Source organism: Pecten maximus, chromosome 15 (genome assembly GCF_902652985.1).
Source record: "Pecten maximus chromosome 15, xPecMax1.1, whole genome shotgun sequence".
Lineage (NCBI taxonomy): Eukaryota > Metazoa > Mollusca > Bivalvia > Pectinida > Pectinidae > Pecten > Pecten maximus.
Genome location: NC_047029.1, coordinates 22,939,599 through 22,965,173, shown reverse-complemented (window position 1 = coordinate 22,965,173; position 25,575 = coordinate 22,939,599). Strand labels below are relative to the sequence as shown.

Sequence of the window (25,575 nt, the reverse complement as noted above, 5' to 3'; positions counted from 1 at the left end):
CACTGGCTACGTAGCTTAACTGGATAGAGTGTCCCTCTAGAGTGTAGCGGAACTGGACTGGGCTGGACACTGGCTATGTAGCTTAACTGGATAGAGTGTCCCTCTAGAGTGTAGCGGAACTGGACTGGGCTGGACACTGGCTACGTAGCTTAACTGGATAGAGTGTCCCTCTAGAGTGTAGCGGAACTGGACTGGGCTGGACACTGGCTTATATACGTAGTTCAAATGGTTAGAGTGTCCCTCTAGAGTATAGCGGAACTGGACTGGGCTGGACACTTAACTGGATAGAGTGTCCCTCTGGAGTCTAGTGGAACTGGACTGGGCTGGATAGAGTGTCCCTGTAAAGTTCTCTCTAGATCCTGGATTTCAGTCCCAGTTTAGTTGTTTTACCTCTCCATTTACACAAATTAAATAAAACTATCCAATGGCAATAGTCTGAGTCTGTATTCAGTAGTATCTCCATTATTGTGTTCACATAAATACTCTATCAGCTAATTATAAAACCATTTTAGAGATAAATGATAATTGCCTTTCATTTGTATAAATGCTGGTACTACGTAGTAGCTTGATATGGAGAATAGGTTCTGTTGTACACTTAAAGTATATATCAATGAATCTCCTAAAGGCCACCTGTATTTAACCCAAAAAACCTGTCTAGAAAGGTCACATGTATATAACAATAGCCTGTCTATAAAGGTCACCTATACTCAGTGAAAACCTGTCTATAAAGGCCACCTGTATATAACAAAAAATTGTCTACACAGCCACTTGCTTTTGTTCCCAATGTTGCATAATTCTATGTATATGATTCTATTTTAAGCCATTTGTTTCAGTTGTAACATTGTACATGAACCTCTACATAAAGACCAGCTGCCTACAAAGACCTTTTTTTCAACTCTGTTGAGTGGCCTCTATAAAATTGTTTTATTGGAATACACTTTATATTGCTCATATTGTGATATTATTGAAATGTGTTGAAAATTAAGGAAAGAAGAATAAGAAAAAAACCTACCATATATGATTGTATTTTACAGCATGGAGAGAGTAATGCAGATGTTCGGACCCCCGCCAACTCTACACACGTCCAAAACATACGTACAATATATGGACCATCTATTGCAAGGTAGGTCGACTCCATCATTTTAATGTTGATAAGGTTTTTGCATAATGACAGATTTAGATTTATTGCGTTATTGTTAAGAGAAGGGTTCTCTTTGAGAATGTCTTGACCCTGTTACAGAATCATGAAAAGTTCAAGCTTTTAAAAGGCAGTATTGTGGAGAGATGGAATTGTCCAACTTGGGCAATACATTACTGTTTGACAATATAGCCTCTTAACAAGGCCGTGATGATTTAAGTATATCACATTAATTTGCTAATTTCAATATTCAACTAAAACAGAGCGTTAGGTTATTTAGATTTGACCTAAGCGACTATCCAGACAGCTATGTAAAACGAGTGAATCTATAAGACACAAGGTAACAAGGCTTAAACATAATATTATAATAATCAACTTTAATTGGTTATTTTATTACCGGTATTTACAGTATGGTGCATTTTATTACCAGCATCTGTACGGTAAAATGATAATTTACTGAATTATATTCAGTTCATTATACAGCATTTTAGCAATAACTGCTATTTTGATGATGTTCTTACTTAAATTCGCATTACCTCACTTTTGGCCTTTAGTTGAGCATTCGCCCCTGAGAGTAAGGCTTTAGGTTCAGTCCCCTTGCCGAGATTCCGTCGTCTTATATTGATAACGGTAGTTGATTCTCCTGCTTTACACTCAGTATTTTGGGAGTGGGACAAACGTCATCCATTGTCGGTGTAATGTGAGGAGGTGAAGTGTGCTGCTGGATGTCTTTGCTGTATGCTTCAGTGAGGTAGCACTATAAATTGACATCAGTTTTGTGCTTTCACAAGAGACAAACATTTTCATACTTCAGCCTCAAAAACGCACAAACATTTGTAACACTCAAGCATCTCGTACACAGGAGAAGCCATCATTAAATGACTAGAGCTGTTAGTAGGATGTTAAACAACATAGGAACTAAACTTAAATTCAAAATTGCTGCCATGGTGACTATTTTCAAGATCTTTTTTCTGCTACTTCTCAATACAAAGTTGTCTCAAGACAGGACTTTTTTAAGGAGTTGCATGCAGTCCATAGATGTTCATTCAAGATGGTGGCCATGTTAAAACTTTTGTAATCACTACTACACCTGTATGGATGGTATGACAGTGACACGACTTGTTCTAAATAGAGCATTGTCCATAGTAAGTTCTAAACAATATTTTAACCTTCTATATGAAATGAAATATTTGTGGGTAATTTTTCCTTTTATTCTTTTTGTTTTTCTGAGCCAACTTAGATAGTTTTGTGGTATAAACTTTCCTGAATTCCCTTTAAAACAAATAGTCTAAAAATTTAGCTTAGTTTGCTATATTTATTTTTGTAATTCCTTAGCAACCATGAAAATTGCAAGTATTTATACACCACAAAGATTTTATGTTATTGTGTCGCCTTTGAAAAAGGAGACATATAGGTATTACTTTTCGGCGTCGGTGTCAGCGTCGGCGTCGTCCGGAAAATGGTTTTCGTGCGATAACTTTAGTTACCATAATACTGTGGACAAGTTCGTTAACCAAATTTATTCGGACCTTTTTAAAAGAGTTATAGTCCCTTTAATTTTTTTTGCGAAAATAGAATGTTCGTTACCATAATACTGTGGACAAGTTTGTTATTGTTTTTTTTCATTCAAGTCCTAGTTTTAAAGAGTTATGGCCCTTTAATTACTGGAATTAATTCAAAATTTCATGGGAAGTCTTTCGCAAGTTTTATTTTTTTCCGAAAACGGTTTCTATATTTTAATGGATTAATTCGAAACTTCATGCTGAGCTAGTATTGCTTGTTTTTTTTATTCAAGTCCTAATTTTAAAGAGTTATGACCCTTTAATTATTCGCATACACAGGCGACACCTCCACTTCCGTGGAATTCTTGTATAGTACATATATGTATGACATTCACATTAACTGTAACTACACTCTGCTGAAGTAGGTGTCCATGATTTGGAAATGACATTTTCAGAGTGGTACTGGTAAAGACCTAGCACTTATGTGTTCTGTGGACACCAGAAATACTCAATATTGAATTTTGATATTTTGTGAGATATTGTCTTTGTCATTGATATTCAAAAAATGTTTAGCAGTCATATAACAATTCATGTGTGCCCTCTATAATTCAATATTTATGTTTGCGCTGGTGGGACGTCTCTATGTAAACTAAAAGGTTCTGTTGCGGGTTAACTAGTATGAACTGAAATGGGTATGAATATAAATGTAATGCAAATCTTGTTTGTACAAGAAGCTGTAGAAAACATGGTAACTGTTTATTCCTGTTAAAATTATTCTGTGTCATGTTTTGGAGTGTATAAATCAAATTATCTTTTTAAAAAATTGATTATTAAGGACTGGATGAATGGTGTGCCAAAGTCCAATGTGTGTGGGTACCTGATATAAAATCATGACCAGTTTACCATTGTAACTCGTCAGAGGTAGTGTATGGAGTGCTTCCCTCTCTTTATATAGGCTGTGGAGGGTGGTGCAATGTGGCAAAGGGTGGCACAATATGGTGGATAGCAAGTCCATTAAAAGGTGGCACAAGGTGGTGCAATGTGACAAAAGGGTGGCTCAATATGGTGGATAGTGGTGCAGTCCAGTAAAGGGTGGCGCAGCAGGGCTTCTTCTGAGGGCTTTTTGGTGCCGTTAATGGGCCCCATTCCCAATTGAAATTATTTCATATTTAAGCCAAGTTCTCAAAATTTGATGTTTACTCCTGAAAAATCTTTCCAATTCATCAATTTTCTTCCCAAAATGAGGCAAAAAGGCCCCTTCCCAAACAGTGAGAAAAAGCCCTGTGCAGGGGTGGCACAATGTGGCTCAATATGGTGGATAGTGGCACAGTCCAGTAAAGGGTGGCACAGGGTGGCTCAATATGGCAAAGGGCAGCTCAATATGGTGGATAGTGGAGCAGTCCAGTAAAGTGTGGCACAGGGTGGCTCAATATGGCAAAGGGCAGCTCAATATGGTGGATAATGGAGCAGTCCAGTAAAGGGTGGCACAGGGTGGCTCAATATGGCAAAGGGCAGCTCAATATGGTGGATAGTGGAGCAGTCCAGTAAAGGGTGGCACAGGGTGGCTCAATATGGCAAAGGTAGCTCAATATGGTGGATATTGGAGCAGTCCAGTAAAGGGTGGGGCAGGGTGGTGCAATGTGGCAGAGGGTGGGTCAGTATTTTGGATAGTGGTGCAGATTGGTACAGTCCAGTAAAAGGTGGCACAGGGTGGAGCAATGTGGCAGAGGGTGGGTCAATACGGTGGATAGTGGTACAGATTGGTACAGTCCAGTAAAAGGTGGCACAGGGTGGAGCAATGTGGCAGAGGGTGGGTCAATACGGTGGATAGTGGTACAGATTGGTACAGTCCAGTAAAGGGTGGCACAGGGTGGAGCAATGTGGCAGAAGGTGGGTCAATACGGTGGATAGTGGTGCTATCAGATAGCGTAGGGTAGTGCGGGATATTTCCAGTGTGTTAGAGCTCCACTAAGGAGGGTTAGATAGTCCAAATACAAGTAGACATAAGTAGACGTGGTACTGGTGTAGGATTTCGTACATGAGCCTTATATGAGTGTCCACTGCATTATAGAAAAAATAAAACAGGCACCACTAATGTCCTCTAGAATAAAGTGATGACTGTGGCGCCCTCTATGATTGAGTGATAACTATGTGGCACCCTCTATGATTGAGTGATGACTATGTGGCACCCTCTATAATTGAGTGATGACTATGGGCGCCCTCTGTAATTAAGTGATGAATATGTGGGGCGCTCTATAATTGAGTGACGACTATGTGGCGCCCTCTATGATTGAGTGATAACTATGTGGCACCCTCTATGATTGAGTGATGACTATGTGGCGCCCTCTATAATTGAGTGATGACTATGTGGCGCCCTCTATAATTGAGTGATGACTGTGGCGCCCTCTGTAATTGAGTGATGACTATGTGGCGCCCTCTATAACTTAGTGATATTTCTTGGGTGCTCTCTATAATGGTGATTTGTTTTTGTCAGAAATCTTTTCATTCACTATGGCAGACATTTTGACACATTCTCAGTTTCAGCAGTTAACCATGACTAGATAGCATGCAAATGTTCCAGTCTTTTACAATTTGGATCAATAAATGATCTGAATGGACCACCAAAGACGCATTTCAATCTGTTTGACTAGCCATGTATACCAGGGCTCGATATTAACACTTGTCTCCGATTGTTCGGTACCAGACTAACTTGCTGTCGGCCACGTGAAAGCCATAAAGCACTTGTCCGACTGTGCAAGTAACAAATCTGTCTTTGTGTTGTTTGTTTCCATATATACTAAGATCAATATGTTTATTCAATACTCACAGTAATGATAAGCAAAAACTCCTTTGAATTGTGTGAACCATGAAATCACAATGATAGTACATCAATTCGGAACCACACACCAACGATACATATAATTGTCAGAGGGTTTTTGAAAAGATGCAATCAGTATCATCAACATGTTTGAATTACTAATGCAATGCTTTTTCAGTTAGTTAAGCACTATGTTGACACTGATCAAGTGACAATGTATGTCTGCTAAAATGCCGCTAAAAGAGGAGACGAATATATATGTAATAATTATTCTAAAGAGGAGAGAAAAAGAAGGAATTGGGAAAAAGATTTTGAGGAAACAAAAGTTTCAGGACTCATTGAAAAAGACATTGTAGGACTGTGTTTCCATGAAATGTACGGAACTGTTGAAAGTGAAAGCAAGATAGTATAATGGCGGCCGATACTTCATGTACTCATAATTAAAATTTATTTTATTCTGCTTCACTTGTGCAGTCATCAAATTAATACAGATTGTATTGTTGTCCTAACATAGGGATACCCAGCAATATATATAATTTTGTAGCAATTGAAAGTAATAAATCTTGTAAGACAAGTGATTATTTCATTTAGACAAGTGAATTTTTCAATCGCTTGTTCGAATAGACCAATGCAGAAAAAAGTTAAAGTCGACCCCTGAAAACCCTATTAACCCTTAGAGCGCTATATAACATATAGTACTAATTGGCCCTCAGTGCTGAATTAATTTGTGTATTTATAATAGAAATAGCCTGGTGAGTTGTAAAGCCAACAACACATAAACTATTGTAGATACAGTGACAAAACCTATATCAATTTTCATCTCCATGACTAGAGCTTTAATTTGCCATCATCGGATTTCACATTTGAAATGTCGTTAACCTGGACAGGTGAGAAAAAGGTAAATCATACCTGTGAAACAGTAATTATCATTCTTAAATCACTGTTATATCCAAGGAAATTGGCTTTTCAGCATAATTGTTTGGTATAATTTGTTGAAAATTCATGCTAATGTCAAATCCATGTTTTTGTTAATTAATTTTGATCATTTTCTTTCTCACCTGTACAGGTAACATGCACAAGTCGAAGCGGAAAAGAGAGTAAAATGACAGATAAATTACACAATGCGTTATGGAGTTTTTCTTACATTTTTGCACTCTGTTGCATACATGTAGTTGCAGCAAAGTTTATCACCAATCTAAACAGTTCTACTCTGAGTCACTTGTGTCTGGTGCCACATTCTCATCATTCAGGTGTGCCTTGTAATTTTTGTAGGTATGGTATACCCTGAAACACTTAGGCATGCACATAGCTTTATTACACTGTGGACACCAGTAGCTTGTTTGTTTTCTCTTCAAGCCTTGTTGAAGGCGATGCTTTTTGGTTTGATTGCAAACCACACAATCTTTGGCAGGATGTTTCCTTTTATTGTTTTCACTTGCTGGAATAAAGCTTGCGAAATGCCTTTCTGTAAGACGCTCAGGTGCGTCTCCGGTAGATTTCCGTCCCCGGTTATTTGGTCTGGGGACATTCACAGACTCTTCGCGGAGTGCACCGGCCACAGACATAATGAACTCTAAGTGGTTTTTAGGTCACCTGAGACAAAGTCTCAAGTGACCTATTCTAATCCCCTTTTGTCCGTCGTCGTGCGTCGTGCGTCGTGCGTCGTCCGTCGTGCGTCCGTAAACAATTTACATTTTCAACTTCTTCTCCAAGACCCCTAAACCAAATTCCATGAAATTTTGCAGGAAGCTTCTATGGCTAAAGGTAAACCAAAATTGTAAATTATATGGTCCCCACCCCCCAGGGGCCTGAGGGACGGGGCTAAAAACTGTCAAATTGACTAAAACTTCAAAAATCTTCTTCTCTACTCTCAGATATGGTGGAATCAAACACTCTTCATAGATGAAAGGGTCTTAAGGTGCTTTACCAAAATTGTAAATTTCATGACCCAGGGGTCTCACGTTTGCCCCTGGGGAGGGGGTAAACTTTACTATAGTTTATATAGGGAAATCACATTTTTGACTTTTATTTGTTTGATTTGTATTGGAATTCATTCTAATTTGGTAAACATTGTCAGCATGGGATGACAGTTTGATGGCATGCACATGTTGGCCCTGACTGACCCCCAGGGGCTGATGGGCGGGGCTAAAAAGGGCCAAATTGACTGAAATTTCAAAAATCTTCTTCTCAAGACCAAAATAAGGTGGAATCAAATACTCTTTATAGTTGGAAGGGTCTTAAGGTGCTTTACCAAAATTGTAAATTTCATGACCCAGGGGTCTCACGTTTGCCCCTGGGGAGGGGGTAAACTTTACTATAGTTTATATAGGGAAATCACATTTTTGACTTTTATTTGTTTGATTTGTATTGGAATTCATTCTAATTTGGTAAACATTGTCAGCATGGGATGACAGTTTGATGGCATGCACATGTTGGCCCTGACTGACCCCCAGGGGCTGATGGGCGGGGCTAAAAAGGGCCAAATTGACTGAAATTTCAAAAATCTTCTTCTCAAGACCAAAATAAGGTGGAATCAAATACTCTTTATAGTTGGAAGGGTCTTAAGGTGCTTTACTAAAATTGTGAATTTCATGACCCTGGGGTCTCAAGTTTGCCCCTGGGGAGGGGGTAAACTTTACTATAGTTTATATAGGGAAATCACATTTTTGACTATAATATGTTTGATTTCTATTGGAATTCATTCTAATTTGGATAACATTATCAGCTTGGGATGACAGTTTGATGGCATACACATGTTTGCCCTGACTGACCCCCAGGGGCTAATGGGCGGGGCTAAAAAGGGTCAAATTGACTGAAATTTAAAAAATCTTCTTCTCATGACAGAAATAAGTTGGAATCAAATACTCTTTGTAGTTGAAAGCATCTTAAAGTGCTTTACTAAAATTTTGAATTTCATGACCCTGGGGTCTCAAGTTTGCCCCTGGGGAATTCATTCTAACTTGGTAAAATTTCTATTGGAATTCATTCTAACTTTGTAAACATTTTCAGCATGGGATGAAAGTTTGATAATATGCACATGTTGGCCCTGGCTGACCCCTGGGGCTTATGGGCGGGGCCAAAAATGGTCAATTTAATTTACTGAAATATTTCAAATCTCAGGTGACCGTTAAGGCCCATGGGCCTCTTGTTCTTTTTGTTCTCATCTGTGAATTTGGTGTATAGAATATAACTGTTCACAATGCATAAATTGAAAAGATGGAAGAACAATTTCCTGTACCACTTGATGGTTTTTCGAAGAACACTGTAGTAACCATTTATTTGATCCGACAGATCAACTCCACCCATATGTTTACAATATTCATATATACACTGGGGTTTCATGATGACTTCGTTTGTTTTTCTATTTATTTTATTCAAGACATTGACTCTAGCATCATGAATATTTGTCAGCATGACCACATCTCTCTTGTCATGAAACCTTAAACACAGGAGATTGTCTTTTTGTCTATAAATTATTAGCTCACCTGGTCCGAAGGACCAAGGTGAGGTTATGCCATACCGTGGCGTCCGTCATCCGTCCGTCATCCGTCCGTCAACAATTGACTTATTTGACTTCTTCTTCATAACTGCTGATCGGAATTTGAACAAATTTGGTCAGAAGCATCGCTATGGGTAGGGGACTCAAAATTGTACAAATCATGGGGCTGACCCCCTGGGGGCCTCTGGGGCGGGGCCAAAAGGGGTCATTTTTGTGCTATTGATAACGACTTCTTCTCTGAAACCAAGCAATGGCTATCACTCATATTTGCCTGGTAGCATCACTATGGTGTGGGGATTCAAAATTGTACAAATGATGGGGCTGACCCCCCAGGGGCCTTAGGGGCGGGGCCAAATGTGGTCAATCTGGCTATATTGATATAAACAACTTCTTCTCTGAAACCAAGCAATGGCTATCGCTCATATTTGCCTGGTAGCATCACTATGGGGTGGGGATTCAAAATTGTACAAATGATGGGGCTGACCCCCCAGGGGCCTGAGGGGTGGGGCCGAATGTGGTCAATTTGGCTAAATTGATTTAAACAACTTATTCTCTGAAACTTAGCAATGGTTTGACTGGTAGCATCCTATTGGGGTAGGGATTCAAAATTGTATAAAGGAAGGAGCTGACCCCCAGGGGGCAGAGGGCAGGGTCAAAAGGGGTCAATTGGTCTAAACAAGATCTTCTCTGAAACTAAGCAATGGATATCACTCACATTTGTGTGGTAGCATCCCTATGGGGTCGCGCCAAAAGTCAATTTCATTTCATGAATTAATGCACTTTTTGGCATTTTTAGTATTAAAATAAAACCAATGTACATGTACCCATATAAAATGTTTATGATATATATTGACATAGCAATACCAGTGCCAATATATACTTAAGCATCATTCTTGTTTCATATCTCATGAAACCAGGTGAGCGATACAGGCCCTCTGGGCCTCTTGTATCATTTTGTTTCAGCTTTGGTTTTGTTTTTTTAATCGCCTCGGGCACGCCTTTCGTATTAGATCTGAGTGTACCACATGCATATGTTCCGAGCAATTCTAATGCTGTAAAAAGTTCAGGTGAAGTATAATAGTTGTCCATATATACCTGATGTCCCTTATTTAGCAACCAACAACGTAACAGCATACCAATGACAATTTTTGTTGTTTTTGTCCATTCATCATCAATGCCAAGAGCCTCTACATATTGATCACAACCATTGTTGCCAGTATAAACGTCAAATCCAATGCAATAACCACTGGAAGCCTCGCATACCTGGTATAACTTTATGCCAAAACGAGTTGGCTTGGCTGGGTTGTAAGTACGAAATTTGAGTCATCCTTTCCACGGGCACACTGCTTCATCAAAGCTCAAATTTTGTTCAGGGCTGTACACTTCACAAAATGTTCCCATTAAATGATTCACAAAAGGTCTGATTTTATCCAACGGGTCGTAATTATTGCCTCTTACCTGTCCAGGTGCGCCAGGTGCACTGTTGTCAACAAAGTGTAAGTTTGAAAGAATTGACAGGTAACAATCTCTGCACATGTGGTCACCAAAAAATGGAGAGAAGATTGTATCATTTGAACACCAATACATGTCAATATCTTGTTTTTTTACAAGTCCCATCGATAAAGTTAATGAAAAAAACAGTTTTATTTCATCAACGGTCACTGGTCGCCATGTTCTCATACGGGATCTTACACCTCGTAACCCTGATTCTATTTTCTGATCGGCAAACAAATTGGTATGTGTAACAATATGCAAAATAAAATCATCATCAAAAAACAGTTTAAAATAATCAATTGGTAATTTCGAATCTAAATCGGCATTTAGTTTGGACTCATCTGTGAAAGGTTGTGTAGTCGGTGGGCTTGTTTCCTTGCTCCAGCCTTCCTCGATATCATTAGGTAACTCTCGGTCGGTTTCGGGGACGAAATCGGCCATAGAAATGTTTTCTAACACTTCCCCAACCTCCACAACATCCTCTGGCCCGAATCCTTCAAATTCGTTTTCGGAATCATCGTCTGTTTCGGCGAATAATGCTAAAATATCAGCGTCGCTGTCAGAATCAAATGACTCAGCCATATTTACCCTTGAATGCAAATGAGGTGTTACGTTTGACCTCCAAAGTCTCTATCAAGACGAGATTTGGTGAAAGACTGATTATGATTGGTTGCCGATATTACCGATGTACCAATGAGAAGTGGTTTTACATCTTATTATAGACTGTTTACATAATGGAAAACCCCAACGCACATGGTAGGCAGAATCTGCATATAGTCGGGACACGCACTGCGGACCAGAGAATATGGGAACGACTAAAGTCGGGATACGCGCCCAAAGGGTTAAAAAAACGATATAATAAAAAGAAAAAATTGTGAAAATGATTATTTTCTGTAAAAGCAATATTATACTAGATTTGATCAAGATCAAAACACGGGATTTCCAACTAGAAAATGATCGCAGACATGTTCTTGTTCTGACGAACGCTTTTGTACGTTTTACCTACGATTTCTCTTCGTTTTCTCTTCGTTTTCTCTTAGTTTTCTCTTCGCTTCCCTTCTTTAACCGATCAGTTGACTTTCAACCGTGTCTGTGACCTTGAACTTCGAAGGTCAAGGTCAAAGATTTGCATACCTTTCATAGCCAGTAATTCATACTATAGATGTGCCAATCATCAAGTGTGAGTATTGGAAGGAAAATATTCCAAGTGTAATTGTAGAATAATATTTAATTTTGGCAATGAAATGTTTTCAAAAGTGTTTTTTTGTGAAATACATTTGATGATTTGACCTTCTAACGTTGCAAACATCTTCAAAAGACCGTTTTCTTTTATATACGATGAAAATAAACCGTTTGAAAGAGAATTTGAAATTTTCATTTTTTGATCATTTGACCTCTGTGACCTTGAACGACGGTCAAGGTCAATGAAAAGTAAAAGAATTTTTAGGCATCCGTCCATGCTTTCACTGTGCCAAATATCATATCTGTGTATGTAGAGATATAGGAGCAGAGGGTAATTAAGTGCATTTTTGGGACAAATTTGAATTTTGGCGGGAAAACGAACATTTTCAAAGTGCCATATCTGCGTCATTTTTAATCGCACAACCATAGAACTTGCACAGTTCGTCTTTATTAATAAATTAAAAAAATTAACTCATTTTGAATATTTAATCTTTGACCTTGACCTTGAGATATTTTTTGATTACATGTAACAGAGAAAGGTTAGTGCCGACCATGAGCTACAAGATGCACTGATTGTTGAAGGGAAAAAACGAACAGAAAAAGAGCCTGACTCAAAAGATTTTTTTTAATTTTTTTTTTTTTTGATAATTTGACCTTGAATGAAGGTCAAGGTCAATGAAAAATAGTATTTTTTTGTAGCCACTCTTAAATGCTATTGCTGTGCCAAATATCAAGTCTGTATGTGTATAAATGAAGGAGCTGAAAAATGTTTAGTCATTTTTTGCCGCTTTTTGAATTTTGGTGGGAAAAACTTTGAAATTTTCAAAGTGTCATATCTCCGTCATTTTTTACCCAATGATCAAAAAAATTCACATTCCGTCTCAGTGCATCATTCTCTTTCGTTTGGGATGAAAACAGTTCTCAGATTGAGATTTTTTTTTTCAACATTTTCTTTACCCCTTGGCGAGGTCATGACCTTGACATATTCTCTGATAAGATGGCATGGAGAAAAGTTAGCTCTGTCCCTGATCTATATAGCACACTGAACGGGAACGCAATAGAACGATCTGTTATGAAGTTATGATCGTTCAAAAAACGTTCAAAAAATTTCTATTTATAGATCTGTGACCTTGACGAAGGGGCCGCAGTGGCCGAGTGGTTAAGGTGTCCCGACACTTTAACACTAACCCTCCACCTCTGGGTTGCGAGTTCGAAACCTACGTGGGGCAGTTGCCAGGTACTGACCGTAGGCCGGTGGTTTTTCTCCGGGTACTCCGGCTTTCCTCCACCTCCAAAACCTGGCACGTCCTTATAATGACCCTGGCTGTTAATAGGACGTTAAACAAAAACAAACAAGTGACCTTGACTGTTGAACTTATGAACATAAAATTGCACCAAGATTGACAGCTTGATGTTCTCTATCATGTACTGAGATATGAACGTTTGATCTGTTTTCGTTTTTTGATAGAGATTGTTCATAAAAAAAGTGTTAATAATAATAATAATAACTAGATTTGATCAAGATCAAAACACGGGATTTCCAACAAGAAAATGATCGCTGACATGTTCTCATTCTGACGAACGCTTTTGTACGTTTTACCTATGTTTTCTCTTCGTTTTCTCTTCGTTTTCCTTCTCCAACCGGTCATTTGATTTTGAACCGTGTCTTTGATCATGAAAATCAATGGTCAAGGTCAAAGATTTACATACTTTTGTAGCCAGTCATTAGTATTCCGTACCATGTATCGTGTGCTGTGTATACTGTACCGTGTTTCGTGTATTCCGTAACTTGTATCGTGTACTGTGTATACTGTACCATATATCGTGTACTGTGTATACTGTACCGTGTTTCGGTTATTCTGTACCATATATCGTGTACTGTGTATACTTTACCATGTTTCGGTTATTCTGTACCATATATCGTGTACTGTGTATACTATATTGTGTTTCGTGTATTCCGTACCATGTATCGTGTGCTGTGTATACTGTACCGTGTTTCGGTTATTCTGTACCATATATCGTGTGAAGTGAGTGTAGTCTATTGAGTACCGACTTTATCAATATTATCCATGAAGTGAGTGTAGTCTACTGAGTACCGACTTTATCAGTATTATCCATGAAGTGACTGTAGTCTACTGAGTACCGACTTTATCAGTATTATCCATGAAGTGAGTGTGGTCTACTGAGTACCGACTTGATCAGTATTATCCATGAAGTGAGTGTAGTCTACTGAGTACCGACTTTATCAGTATTATCCATGAAGTGAGTGTGGTCTACTGAGTACCGACTTTATCAGTATTATCCATGAAGTGAGTGTAGTCTACTGAGTACCGACTTTATCAGTATTATCCATGAAGTGAGTGTAGTCTACTGAGTATCGACTTTATCAGTATTATCCATGAAGTGAGTGTAGTCTACTGAGTATCGACTTCATCAGTATTATCCATGAAGTGAGTGTAGTCTACTGAGTACCGACTTTATCAGTATTATCCATGAAGTGAGTGGTCTACTGAGTACCGACTTTATCAGTATTATCCATGAAGTGAGTGTGGTCTAGTGAGTACCGACTTTATCAGTATTATCCATGAAGTGAGTGTAGTCTACTGAGTACAGACTTTATCAGTATTATCCATGAAGTGAGTGTAGTCTATTGAGTACCGACTTTATCAGTATTATCCATGAAGTGAGTGTGGTCTACTGAGTACAGACTTGATCAGTATTATCCATGAAGTGAGTGTGGTCTATTGAGTACCGACTTTATCAGTATTATCCATGAAGTGAGTGTGATCTACTGAGTACCGACTTATCAGTATTATCCATGAAGTGAGTGGTCTACTGAGTAACGACTTTATCAGTATTATCCATGAAGTGAGTGGTCTACTGAGTACCGACTTTATCAGTATTATCCATGAAGTGAGTGTAGTCTACTGAGTACCGACTTTATCAGTATTATCCATGAAGTGAGTGTGGTCTACTGAGCGCCGACTTTATCAGTATTATCCATGAAGTGAGTGTAGTCTACTGAGGACGGACTTCATCAGTATTATCCATGAAGTGAGTGTGGTCTACTGAGTTTCGACTTTATCAGTATTATCCATGAAGTGAGTGTAGTCTACTGAGTACCGACTTTATCAGTATTATCCATGAAGTGAGTGTGGTCTACTGATTACCGACTTCATCAGTATTATCCATGAAGTGAGTGTCGTCTACTGATTACCGACTTTATCAGTATTATCCATGAAGTGAGTGTAGTCTATTGAGTACCGACTTTATCAGTATTATCCATGAAGTGAGTGTGGTCTACTGATTACCGACTTCATCAGTATTATCCATGAAGTGAATGTGGTCTATTGAGTACCGACTTTATCAGTATTATCCATGAAGTGAGTGTAGTCTACTGAGTACCGACTTCATCAGTATTATCCATGAAGTGATTGTAGTCTATTGAGTACCGACTTTATCAGTATTATCCATGAAGTGAGTATGGTCTACTGAGTACCGACTTTATCAGTATTATCCATGAAGTGAGTGTAGTCTACTGAGTACCGACTTCATCAGTATTATCCATGAAGTGAGTGTAGTCTATTGAGTACAACTTTATCAGTATTATCCATGAAGTGAGTGTGGTCTACTGAGTACAACTTTATCAGTATTATCCATGAAGTGAGTGTGGTCTACTGAGTACCGACTTTATCAGTATTATCCATGAAGTGAGTGTGGTCTACTGAGCGCCGACTTTATCAGTATTATCCATGAAGTGAGTGTAGTCTACTGAGTACCGACTTTATCAGTATTATCCATGAAGTGAGTGTGGTCTACTGAGCGCCGACTTTATCAGTATTATCAATGAAGTGAGTGTGGTCTACGGAGTACTGACTTTATCAGTATTATCCATGAAGTGAGTGTGGTCTACTGAGTACCGACTTTATCAGTATTATCCATGAAGTGAGTGGTCTACTGAGTACCGACTTTATCAGTATTATCCATGAAGTGAGTGTGGTCTACTGAGTACCGACTTTATCAGTATTATCAATGAAGTGAGTGGTCTACTGAGTACCGACTTTATCAGTATTATCCATAAAGTGAGTGTGGTCTACTGAGTACCGACTTCATCAGTATTATCCATGAAGTGAGTGTGGTCTACTGAGTACCGACTTTATCAGTATTATCCATGAAGTGAGTGTAGTCTACTGAGTACCGACTTTATCAGTATTATCAATGAAGTGAGTGTAGTCTATTGAGTACCGACTTTATCAGTATTATCCATGAAGTGAGTGTAGTCTACAGAGCCCCGACTTTATTAGTATTATCCATGAAGTGAGTGTGGTCTACTGAGTACCGACTTTATCAGTATTATCCATGAAGTGAGTGTAGTCTATTGAGTACCGACTTTATCAGTATTATCCATGAAGTGAGTGTGGTCTACTGAGTACCGACTTAATCAGTATTATCCATGAAGTGAGTGTGGTCTACTGAGTACCGACTTTATCAGTATTATCCATGAAGTGAGTGTAGTCTATTGAGTACCGACTTTATCAGTATTATCCATGAAGTGAGTGTGGTCTACTGAGTACCGACTTTATCAGTATTATCCATGAAGTGAGTGTAGTCTACTGAGGACGGACTTCATCAGTATTATCCATGAAGTGAGTGTGGTCTACTGAGTACCGACTTTATCAATATTATCCATGAAGTGAGTGTAGTCTATTGAGTACCGACTTTATCAGTATTATCCATGAAGTGAGTGTGGTCTACTGATTACCGACTTTATCAGTATTATCCATGAAGTGAGTGTAGTCTATTGAGTACCGACTTTATCAGTATTATCCATGAAGTGAGTGTGGTCTACTGATTACCGACTTTATCAGTATTATCCATGAAGTGAGTGTGGTCTACTGATTACCGACTTTATCAGTATTATCCATGAAGTGAGTGTGGTCTATTGAGTACCGACTTTATCAGTATTATCAATGAAGTGAGTGTGGTCTACTGATTACCGACTTCATCAGTATTATCCATGAAGTGAGTGTGGTCTATTGAGTACCGACTTTATCAGTATTATCCATGAAGTGAGTGTGGTCTACTGAGTACAGACTTTATCAGTATTATCCATGAAGTGAGACTGTGGTCTACTGACTACCGACTTTATCAGTATTATCCATGAAGTGTAGTCTACTGAGTACCGACTTAATCAGTATTATCCTTGAAGTGAGTGTGGTCTACTGAGTACCGACTTTATCAGTATTATCCATGAAGTGAGTGTAGTCTACTGAGTACAGACTTGATCAGTATTATCTATGAAGTGAGTGTGGTCTACTGAGTACCGACTTTATCAGTATTATCCATGAAGTGAGTGGTGTATACTGAGCGCCGACTTTATCAGTATTATCCATGAAGTGAGTGTAGTCTACTGAGTGCCGACTTTATCAGTATTATCCATGAGGTGAGTGTAGTCTACTGAGTGCCGACTTTATCAGTATTATCCATGAGGTGAGTGTAGTCTACTGAGTGCCGACTTTATCAGTATTATCCATGAAGTGTAGTCTACTGAGTACTGACTTTATCAGTATTATCCATGAAGTGAGTGTGGTCTATTGAGTGCCGACTTTATCAGTATTATCCATGAAGTGAGTGTGGTCTATTGAGTACCGACTTTATCAGTATTATCTATGAAGTGAGTGTGGTCTACTGAGTACCGACTTCATCAGTATTATCCATGAAGTGAGTGTGGTCTACTGAGTACCGACTTTATCAGTATTATCCATGAAGTGAGTGTAGTCTACTGAGTACCGACTTTATCAGTATTATCTATGAAGTGAGTGTGGTCTACTGAGTACCGACTTTATCAGTATTAACTATGAAGTGAGTGTGGTCTACTGAGTACCGACTTCATCAGTATTATCTATGAAGTGAGTGTGGTCTACTGAGTACCGACTTTATCAGTATTATCCATGAAGTGAGTGTAGTCTACTGAGTACCGACTTTATCAGTATTATCCATGAAGTGTGTGTGGTCTACTGAGTACCGACTTTATCAGTATTATCCATGGAGTGTAGTCAATTGAGTACCGACTTTATCAGTATTATCCATAAAGTGAGTGTGGTCTACTGAGTACCGACTTTATCAGTATTATCCATGAAGTGAGTGTAGTCTACTGAGTACCGACTTTATCAGTATTATCCATGAAGTGAGTGTGGTCTACTGAGTACCGACTTTATCAGTATTATCCATGAAGTGAGTGTAGTCTACTGAGTACCGACTTTATCAATATTATCCATGAAGTGAATGTGGTCTACTGAGTACCGACTTTATCAGTATTATCCATGAAGTGAGTGTGGTCTACTGAGTACCGACTTTATCAGTATTATCCATGAAGTGAGTGTGATCTACTGAGTACCGACTTTATCAGTATTATCCATGAAGTGAGTGTGATCTACTGAGTACCGACTTTATCAGTATTATCCATGAAGTGAGTGTGGTCTACTGAGTACCGACTTTATCAGTATTATCCATGAAGTGAGTGTAGTCTACTGAGTACCGACTTTATCAGTATTATCCATGAAGTGAGTGTAGTCTACTGAGTACCGACTTTTGATCAGTATTATCCATGAAGTGAGTGTAGTCTACTGAGTACCGACTTTATCAGTATTATCCATGAAGTGAGTGTAGTCTACTGAGTACCGACTTTATCAGTATTATCCATGAAGTGAGTGTAGTCTACTGAGTACCGACTTTATCAATATTATCCGTGAAGTGAGTGTGGTCTACTGAGTACCGACTTTATCAGTATTATCCATGAAGTGAGTGTGATCTACTGAGTACCGACTTTATCAGTATTATCCATGAAGCGAGTGTAGTCTACTGAGTACCGACTTTATCAGTATTATCCATGAAGCGAGTGTAGTCTACTGAGTACCGACTTTATCAGTATTATCCATGAAGTGAGTGTAGTCTACTGAGTACCGACTTTATCAGTATTATCCATGAAGTGAGTGTGGTCTACTGAGTACCGACTTTATCAGTATTATCCATAAAGTGAGTGTGGTCTACTGAGTACCGACTTTATCAGTATTATCCATGAAGTGAGTGTGGTCTACTGAGTACCGACTTTATCAGTATTATCCATGAAGTGAGTGTAGTCTACTGAGCGATGACTTTATCAGTATTATCCATGAAGTGAGTGTGGTCTACTGAGTACCGACTTTATCAGTATTATCCACGAAGTGAGTGTAGTCTACTGAGTACCGACTTTATCAGTATTATCCATGAAGTGTAGTCTACTGAGTACCGACTTTATCAGCATTATCCACGAAGTGAGTGTAGTCTACTGAGTACCGACTTGATCAGTATTATCCATGAAGCGAGTGTAGTCTGTTGAGTACCGACTTTATCAGTATTATCCATGAAGTGAGTGTGGTCTACTGAGCGCCGACTTTATCAGTATTTTCCATGAAGTGAGTGTAGTCTACTGAGCGCCGACTTTATCATTATTATCCATGAAGTGAGTGTGGTCTACTGAGTACCGACTTCATCAGTATTATCCATGAAGTGAGTGTAGTCTACTGAGTACCGACTTTTTCAGTATTATCCATGAAGTGTGTTTAATCTACCATAGTGCCAGTCATGCAGAACACATTTTCCGATCCTTGTTAATTACAATTTTACCTGTCATTTGCAATATTCATTGATAAGATCCAAATGAATAAGCAATGTATGCATAGATTAATGATGAAGAGAGGCTATCCTCTTATATATGGTGGTGTAGTTTTTCCCTCTTAAGCAGGGATAAGCCCCCCACCCAGCCACCCACTTTTGCCCATTTTAAGCACTAGTCCACTGGGCTTATACCTGGTAAAATACGGTAAGGCAATGAAAATCTGTAATTCATCAAAGTTAATTAGAACCTGTAATTGTAATCCACAGATAAGATTTGACATGTTCGATTGACAGGTTATGCTGGTCACTATTTTAATATTATTGAAATTAACATCATGTTGCTAGATCAATATTACAGACGATTAATCAGAGCAGTTTTCACAGTCTGGTTGTAATTTATGGGGCCTGTTGGTCATTGACTGCTACACGAGATCGTCCTTGACAAATTATGCGTGAATAAGTTGAAAGTTCTTGGATTCTGGCGAAGTTCTCGATTTATACCGTGATTTATGTAAAGTTATTAATTAACAAAGTATAGATATATAATTTCAAATCTCGTTCTATCTTAACCGAGCCGTAATACATTGAATTGCAGATTCCCAAGTAGGCCTAAATACTGTAAGTCAGATTGTATATATATATAGAGGTCACATGTGGCCAGACAAAGATTATTATTCTGATGATTGCTAATAAAAAGATAAAATTTCAGAAAAATGAACATAAAATAACTATTTATTGTATTGATTCTTCATTTAATATTTACTTAGTTAATAATTTATTCATTTATATATTAAATCATGAACCTGTTGTCGAAGGAACAGCAATAACATTTCTCAAATAACACTCATGGCTTTCATATCACCGACAAAAAGTCTTGCTTCTGTGTCAATTTTTTTCACTTGTCAAGTTTTGAAGAAAACTGCACACTATAAAATAAGTATTTCAAAACACACTATATATGAACCAATTTTACAGTTGTAATCATTTGTCTTTTCTTTTGCATTTCAATCACCTGGAGTCACTACTACTATCATTCTATTTTTTAATGACAACTCCATACACTTTATCACAACCATCATCTTCTGTGTAAATGTAGGTTTTAATCTCCTGAGGTCACTGCTAGCTGCTATAGGGACCACAGAACCAAATCAAAAATAGAATGTGGGTTTTCCCCGTTTGGGCAGAAGATTTAATAGGAAGGTGAATACATCGGGGCCTACTGATTGGATATTAAGGTGAGAGAAGTTTCCAAAGTTTTAATATGTGGGTCGGGCAATACATATAGATGTAAAATATATAGAAAAACAGTTATTTTTTTGCTAGCCTGTTTTTGTCAGGGGGAGGTAAGTAAGTGTGTATTTTGTAGTTAATTTAGATGAATTTTTGGTGCTGATTTCAATACAAGATGGCGGCCCCCATATAAAAAAAGTTCAAATTGGTAGAATTTTTTATAATTCTATTTAGAGGTTTCCGAGATGACATACTTCAAAATTATTGCTACTGGACCAGTGTTGAAAACTCCATTTAAGCAGTACAGTGACATACTTGCCAACTTTTTAAAATTCTCATGGGGGAGAAAGTGCGTGAGCGACATTTTTGACCGGAAAACACATTTCACGCGCGACACATTTAGCAAACAAAAACTAAGGGGAGATAATTTGCTATTGGAAAATAAATTCCTTGCATGAACACTTAAGCTTCCTTCCCTCACTGAAAAAAAGGGGGGAAAACTTACTTCAAGCTTGACCAATGATCTTTTTTATTCAAGTTTGGAAAGATAATTATATAAGCAACAAGTTACAAAAAAAAAACTGCAAAATTACATCATTTTTAATTATTTCTGGAAATGATTTAACTCACTGTTCACTCTAAATAAAAGTATTTACTTAGATATGTTATGAAAATTATGTTGTAAGATAGATGTCAGTCAATTAAATGCAAATTATCACAATGATATCACTTTCTATCAAGCTTTCTCTCCAGCAGTAAACTTCAAAAGAAAATACCTAAACTGTCACGATAAATATCTAGAGTACAATATAATATCTGAATGAAATTTCAAATGTTTCCTTTCGATTACAACAAAGACAATAATACAAAAATAAAATAAAAAGGGCTGTACCAGCAGTTGTAATCACTATAGGCTTACAACACAGTACAGTAGTTTGTAGGTGGGGACTGATACTTAAATTCAAAGTTTTAACATGACAGTATTTAGTTTAAGAAAGTGAGTATTTGTGGACATGTTTCTGTCTTTCAAAATGTGAATTGGGAAAGTTTCTGCCAAAATAAGTCTCTGCACACGAAGTATGCTGATGCTACGGTGATTGAAACGACGTTACCTACCGGCAACCAGGCCTTCGGTCTATATGGTCGTTATTGTGAATTTATTTCCTTGTGCTAATTATCTAAAGATCAGCCAATGTTTAAATGTAGTTAACATTTCAATAAGTAATCTGTCAAATTTGATACTCCGTTGATAACGTTAACATTGCCAGTGTTGTTTTCACTTTTTCTGTCCGAGATATACTGTCAAGTAGAGGTCGTTTATGCGCTTGACATCAAAGGCAGTATACGAAGCCATTTACAAGCGTTTAATCAACCATGACTGACCTGCTACAAAACCATCACGCGTCCTCAGCTTAATTGGTTTTAATTAATTGTTTATTTATCGGGGTATTGTCACCCTTGCAGTCAGTGAAGTGTCAGAATTTCGTTACGGTCTGTGAGCAGGTCAGTTAACTGACCAATGCCCCACACATATGTCTTTCACCAGCCAGCAAGCGTTACCTGTCATAGGCCTAAGTGAATCTAACAAGATGAATAGGGGCTCCATACGGGGTTATCAAGACATATTCTCCAAAATCGGGAGAATACACTATGTTTTATCTATACGATCGGGAGACGGGGCAGGGAGTCTGGAATCGGGAAATTCCCGACTAAATCGGGAAAGTTGGCAAGTATGCAGTGATAAACGTTAACATTACCGTCTATGGGAAATCATTTGGTTCCGTGGTCCCTATACATGTATATAATAGGGAGCTACCGGATTTGACATTTTATGCCGTTCAGCGTCCCTGGACACCAGATTACGGGACCGATCTGAACATGTTCGGCTGGTATTTTCAATCATGAAGGTATTTTGGCAGAATTTAAGCAGGAAATTAGATTCTGAGCTTGTTTATAATGAAAATATGGGCCTGTGTACAGTGTAAAGGGGGCCATAGACCAGGTTAATAGGACAATATAATATTTATTTCAATGGTAGCTGTATAACGCGTGTTTCGTAGTCCCGTGGTGTGTCTGGTTGTTCTGTAGTCAGTACCCCGGTTCAATTTTTGGTGTTTTTTTTCTGGTTGTACTCTTGACTCTAGCCCGGTTCGGTGTTCGGTGATGTAATTGGTTGTTCTGTTATCACTACCCCGGTTCGATTTCTAGTGGTTATTTTGGTAGTTTTGTTGTCCCTAGCTCGGCCCACTGTCCTGTGTGTGTGTTTTGACTCAATTATATACAAAAATGCTCTTGTCCTAGGTTTTTTTAGATAAAGGCGAGAAATAACGGGGGGTGGGGAGATAGCATGGAGTTATCTCCCCTTGATCTTCAGGGTATTTCTTATTTGTTTATATTTTTCAGTAGTACAATATCAATACTCTTATATGACCAAAAGACATCTGTCTGGATTTAAAATTCAGGAAGATATTCCTATTTTAACTAAAAATTTGTTTCAATTTTTATGTCCTTTTCTAATACGAATCTCCATCTCCGGTACCAATAGAAGACTTGACCTACCAGCCCAAGACTTGCAGCCAGCCACTTCCTATTTGGACATCATACCCTATGGTCCTATCCGGTCCCAGAAAAGTTAAATTTGAAAAATGTGTACGATTCTATAGGGACCACAGAACCAAATCAAAAATAGAATGTGGGTTTTCCCCGTTTGGGCAGAAGATTTAATAGGAAGGTGAATACATCGGGGCCTACTGATTGGATATTAAGGTGAGAGAAGTTTCCAAAGTTTTAATATGTGGGTCGGGCAATACATATAGATGTAAAATATATAGAAAAACAGTTATTTTTTTGCTAGCCTGTTTTTGTCAGGGGGAGGTAAGTAAGTGTGTATTTTGTAGTTAATTTAGATGAATTTTTGGTGCTGATTTCAATACAAGATGGCGGCCCCCATATAAAAAAAGTTCAAATTGGTAGAATTTTTTATAATTCTATTTAGAGGTTTCCGAGATGACATACTTCAAAATTATTGCTACTAGACCAGTGTTGAAAACTCCATTTAAGCAGTACAGTGATAAACGTTAACATTACCGTCTATGGGAAATCATTTGGTTCCGTGGTCCCTATAGTCTTCTACTATACTGTAAAGAGTAGCCTGCCATGCATATACCAACTTAATTAAATCTGATTGTCATATATAATGCTTCATACACTACTGATACTCACAACTATGTTTTTTTTCTTTTTTTCCCAAAATTTTAGCATTTATACATTAAAGGACTCACACAACTAAATAATTTACTATATGTTATTACTAGTGACCTCATCCCTTTATTCGCTCGTTTGAAGTTCAAATGATGTGAAACTTATATCAAATTAAAGTTTGAAGTTTTTTCTATCGGATTAATGTTGTTATTGTATAGGTTTAATGGCATATTAGAGCACACAGGTACTCGAAAGACAGTAACCCTGACATTAACAGTACACTGGGGTACCCCCACCTGGGGAATTCCCGCCTTTATACACCGCGAATCCTATACGCCATTCTATTTTCAATAGGAGTGTATATTTTTGATTTTCCAAACCTCAGGACCATACACTTTATTCTCGTATATAGAAAGTACCCATTTCCTATGTTATTTACTCAGGAAAACAGCTACAAACCTAAGAAACACATTTTCCTCAGGGACTTGGTTCAGGTGAAACACCAGCTGATTGGCTGATTTAGTTGTCTGCCGAGTCCTTTTAAACATGACATTAGTCACACATTCATCCATTATCATACCATATCTAATACAAATCAAATCAGTGATTGGAAAACTACTATGATCCTATGAAAAAAAATGCATTTCAATCTGCTGGTATCGAAATCGAGGTCACTCTTACTATAAATAGATATCCGTCATCCTTGCTCTACCAACTTTCTTAATAAGCAAATTTGTATACTTTAGTTCTATTACTTAACTCTTACAACTATCATTGTTATGATATTAAGCAGTGTTTTCTTGTGTGACATTGTGATTAGATAATCCTTAACATCTTTTGTTGCTTATCGATCAATTTGGATAGTGTGGGGATACAAAGGTCTTGTTTTATATATATATATATGTTAACTCCCTCGTTTATCTGCTATTTTTTTATTGAGATAACAAAACAAAAACAAACGAGAGATACAGGCCCTAGCTACATATCAGCTTTTTGTTTGACCTTTTAAGTGGCTCAGAAAGGATACTTGTGTATTTATCTGATGTTGTTGTATATATAATGTTTTCGTTTGAAAGCTTCAGGCTTTTTATGTATTTAACACCAGCACTAGGAATGCAGAAGGTGCCATCAGTGGTTGGTGGTCCATTAGGAGGGGAGGGTGGTGTAATTAGGGTCAACGAGTGGTATAATAAGGAAGGGGTGGCGGAGAGACAGGCGGAGAGACAGATGGACTCCAGGCATATTAACAAAGATTACTATATTAGTGTCTAGCAGGTCAGAGTAATGATCAGCTTTGTCTAATCCATTAAGAGATTCATGTTTTTAATGAGGTGATCGTAAAATGCAAAATGCAGCGAGAACCTAATGTTTGGTTTTCTCCGAATGTAAACATCCCCACGCAAATTGGTCCCTTGATAATAAAATGCTAGACTGGTATTATTTTAGGTAGTGATACTAAAGTCACATAGCACACTGGTGAAACAAATATGGGTAATAAACAGATCCTTATATGTTAGAAAGTATTTCATAAACGTTCTCATATTTCATACAAATGTTCCACTGTAAACATGATTATTTTCGCATGGGGGGTTAATTTCGCTATTTTGATATTTAGACTATATGCGTATTGGTAATTTTCTCGACCAATCCACGTTTGTTTTTATTTTGAGATTATACAATGGGGGAAATTTTCGCGATCAAAAGGACTCCATGTAATTAGCATCAATCTCCCCTTCTCATAAATTTCCTTGTTTACAGTAGTCAGGAACTTGTTAGGCTAGATAATCTTTTGTTTTTTGATTTCAGAATATCTGCTGACAAATAATGATAACAATAACAATATTTGTACTGAATA

General features: G+C 37.9%; 1 protein-coding gene across 2 annotated transcripts in view; it reads left to right on the top strand.

Moving 5' to 3' along the window:
* LOC117344291 (DNA mismatch repair protein Mlh1-like) overlaps nucleotides 1–25,575 on the top strand; it is a 132,090-nt gene that overhangs the window by 6,839 nt on the left and 99,676 nt on the right. For both annotated transcript variants that reach the window (XM_033906986.1, XM_033906987.1), the window contains exon 8: nucleotides 1,035–1,123. In XM_033906986.1, the coding sequence (XP_033762877.1) occupies nucleotides 1,035–1,123 (89 nt within the window). The remainder of the gene's footprint in view (nucleotides 1–1,034; nucleotides 1,124–25,575) is intronic.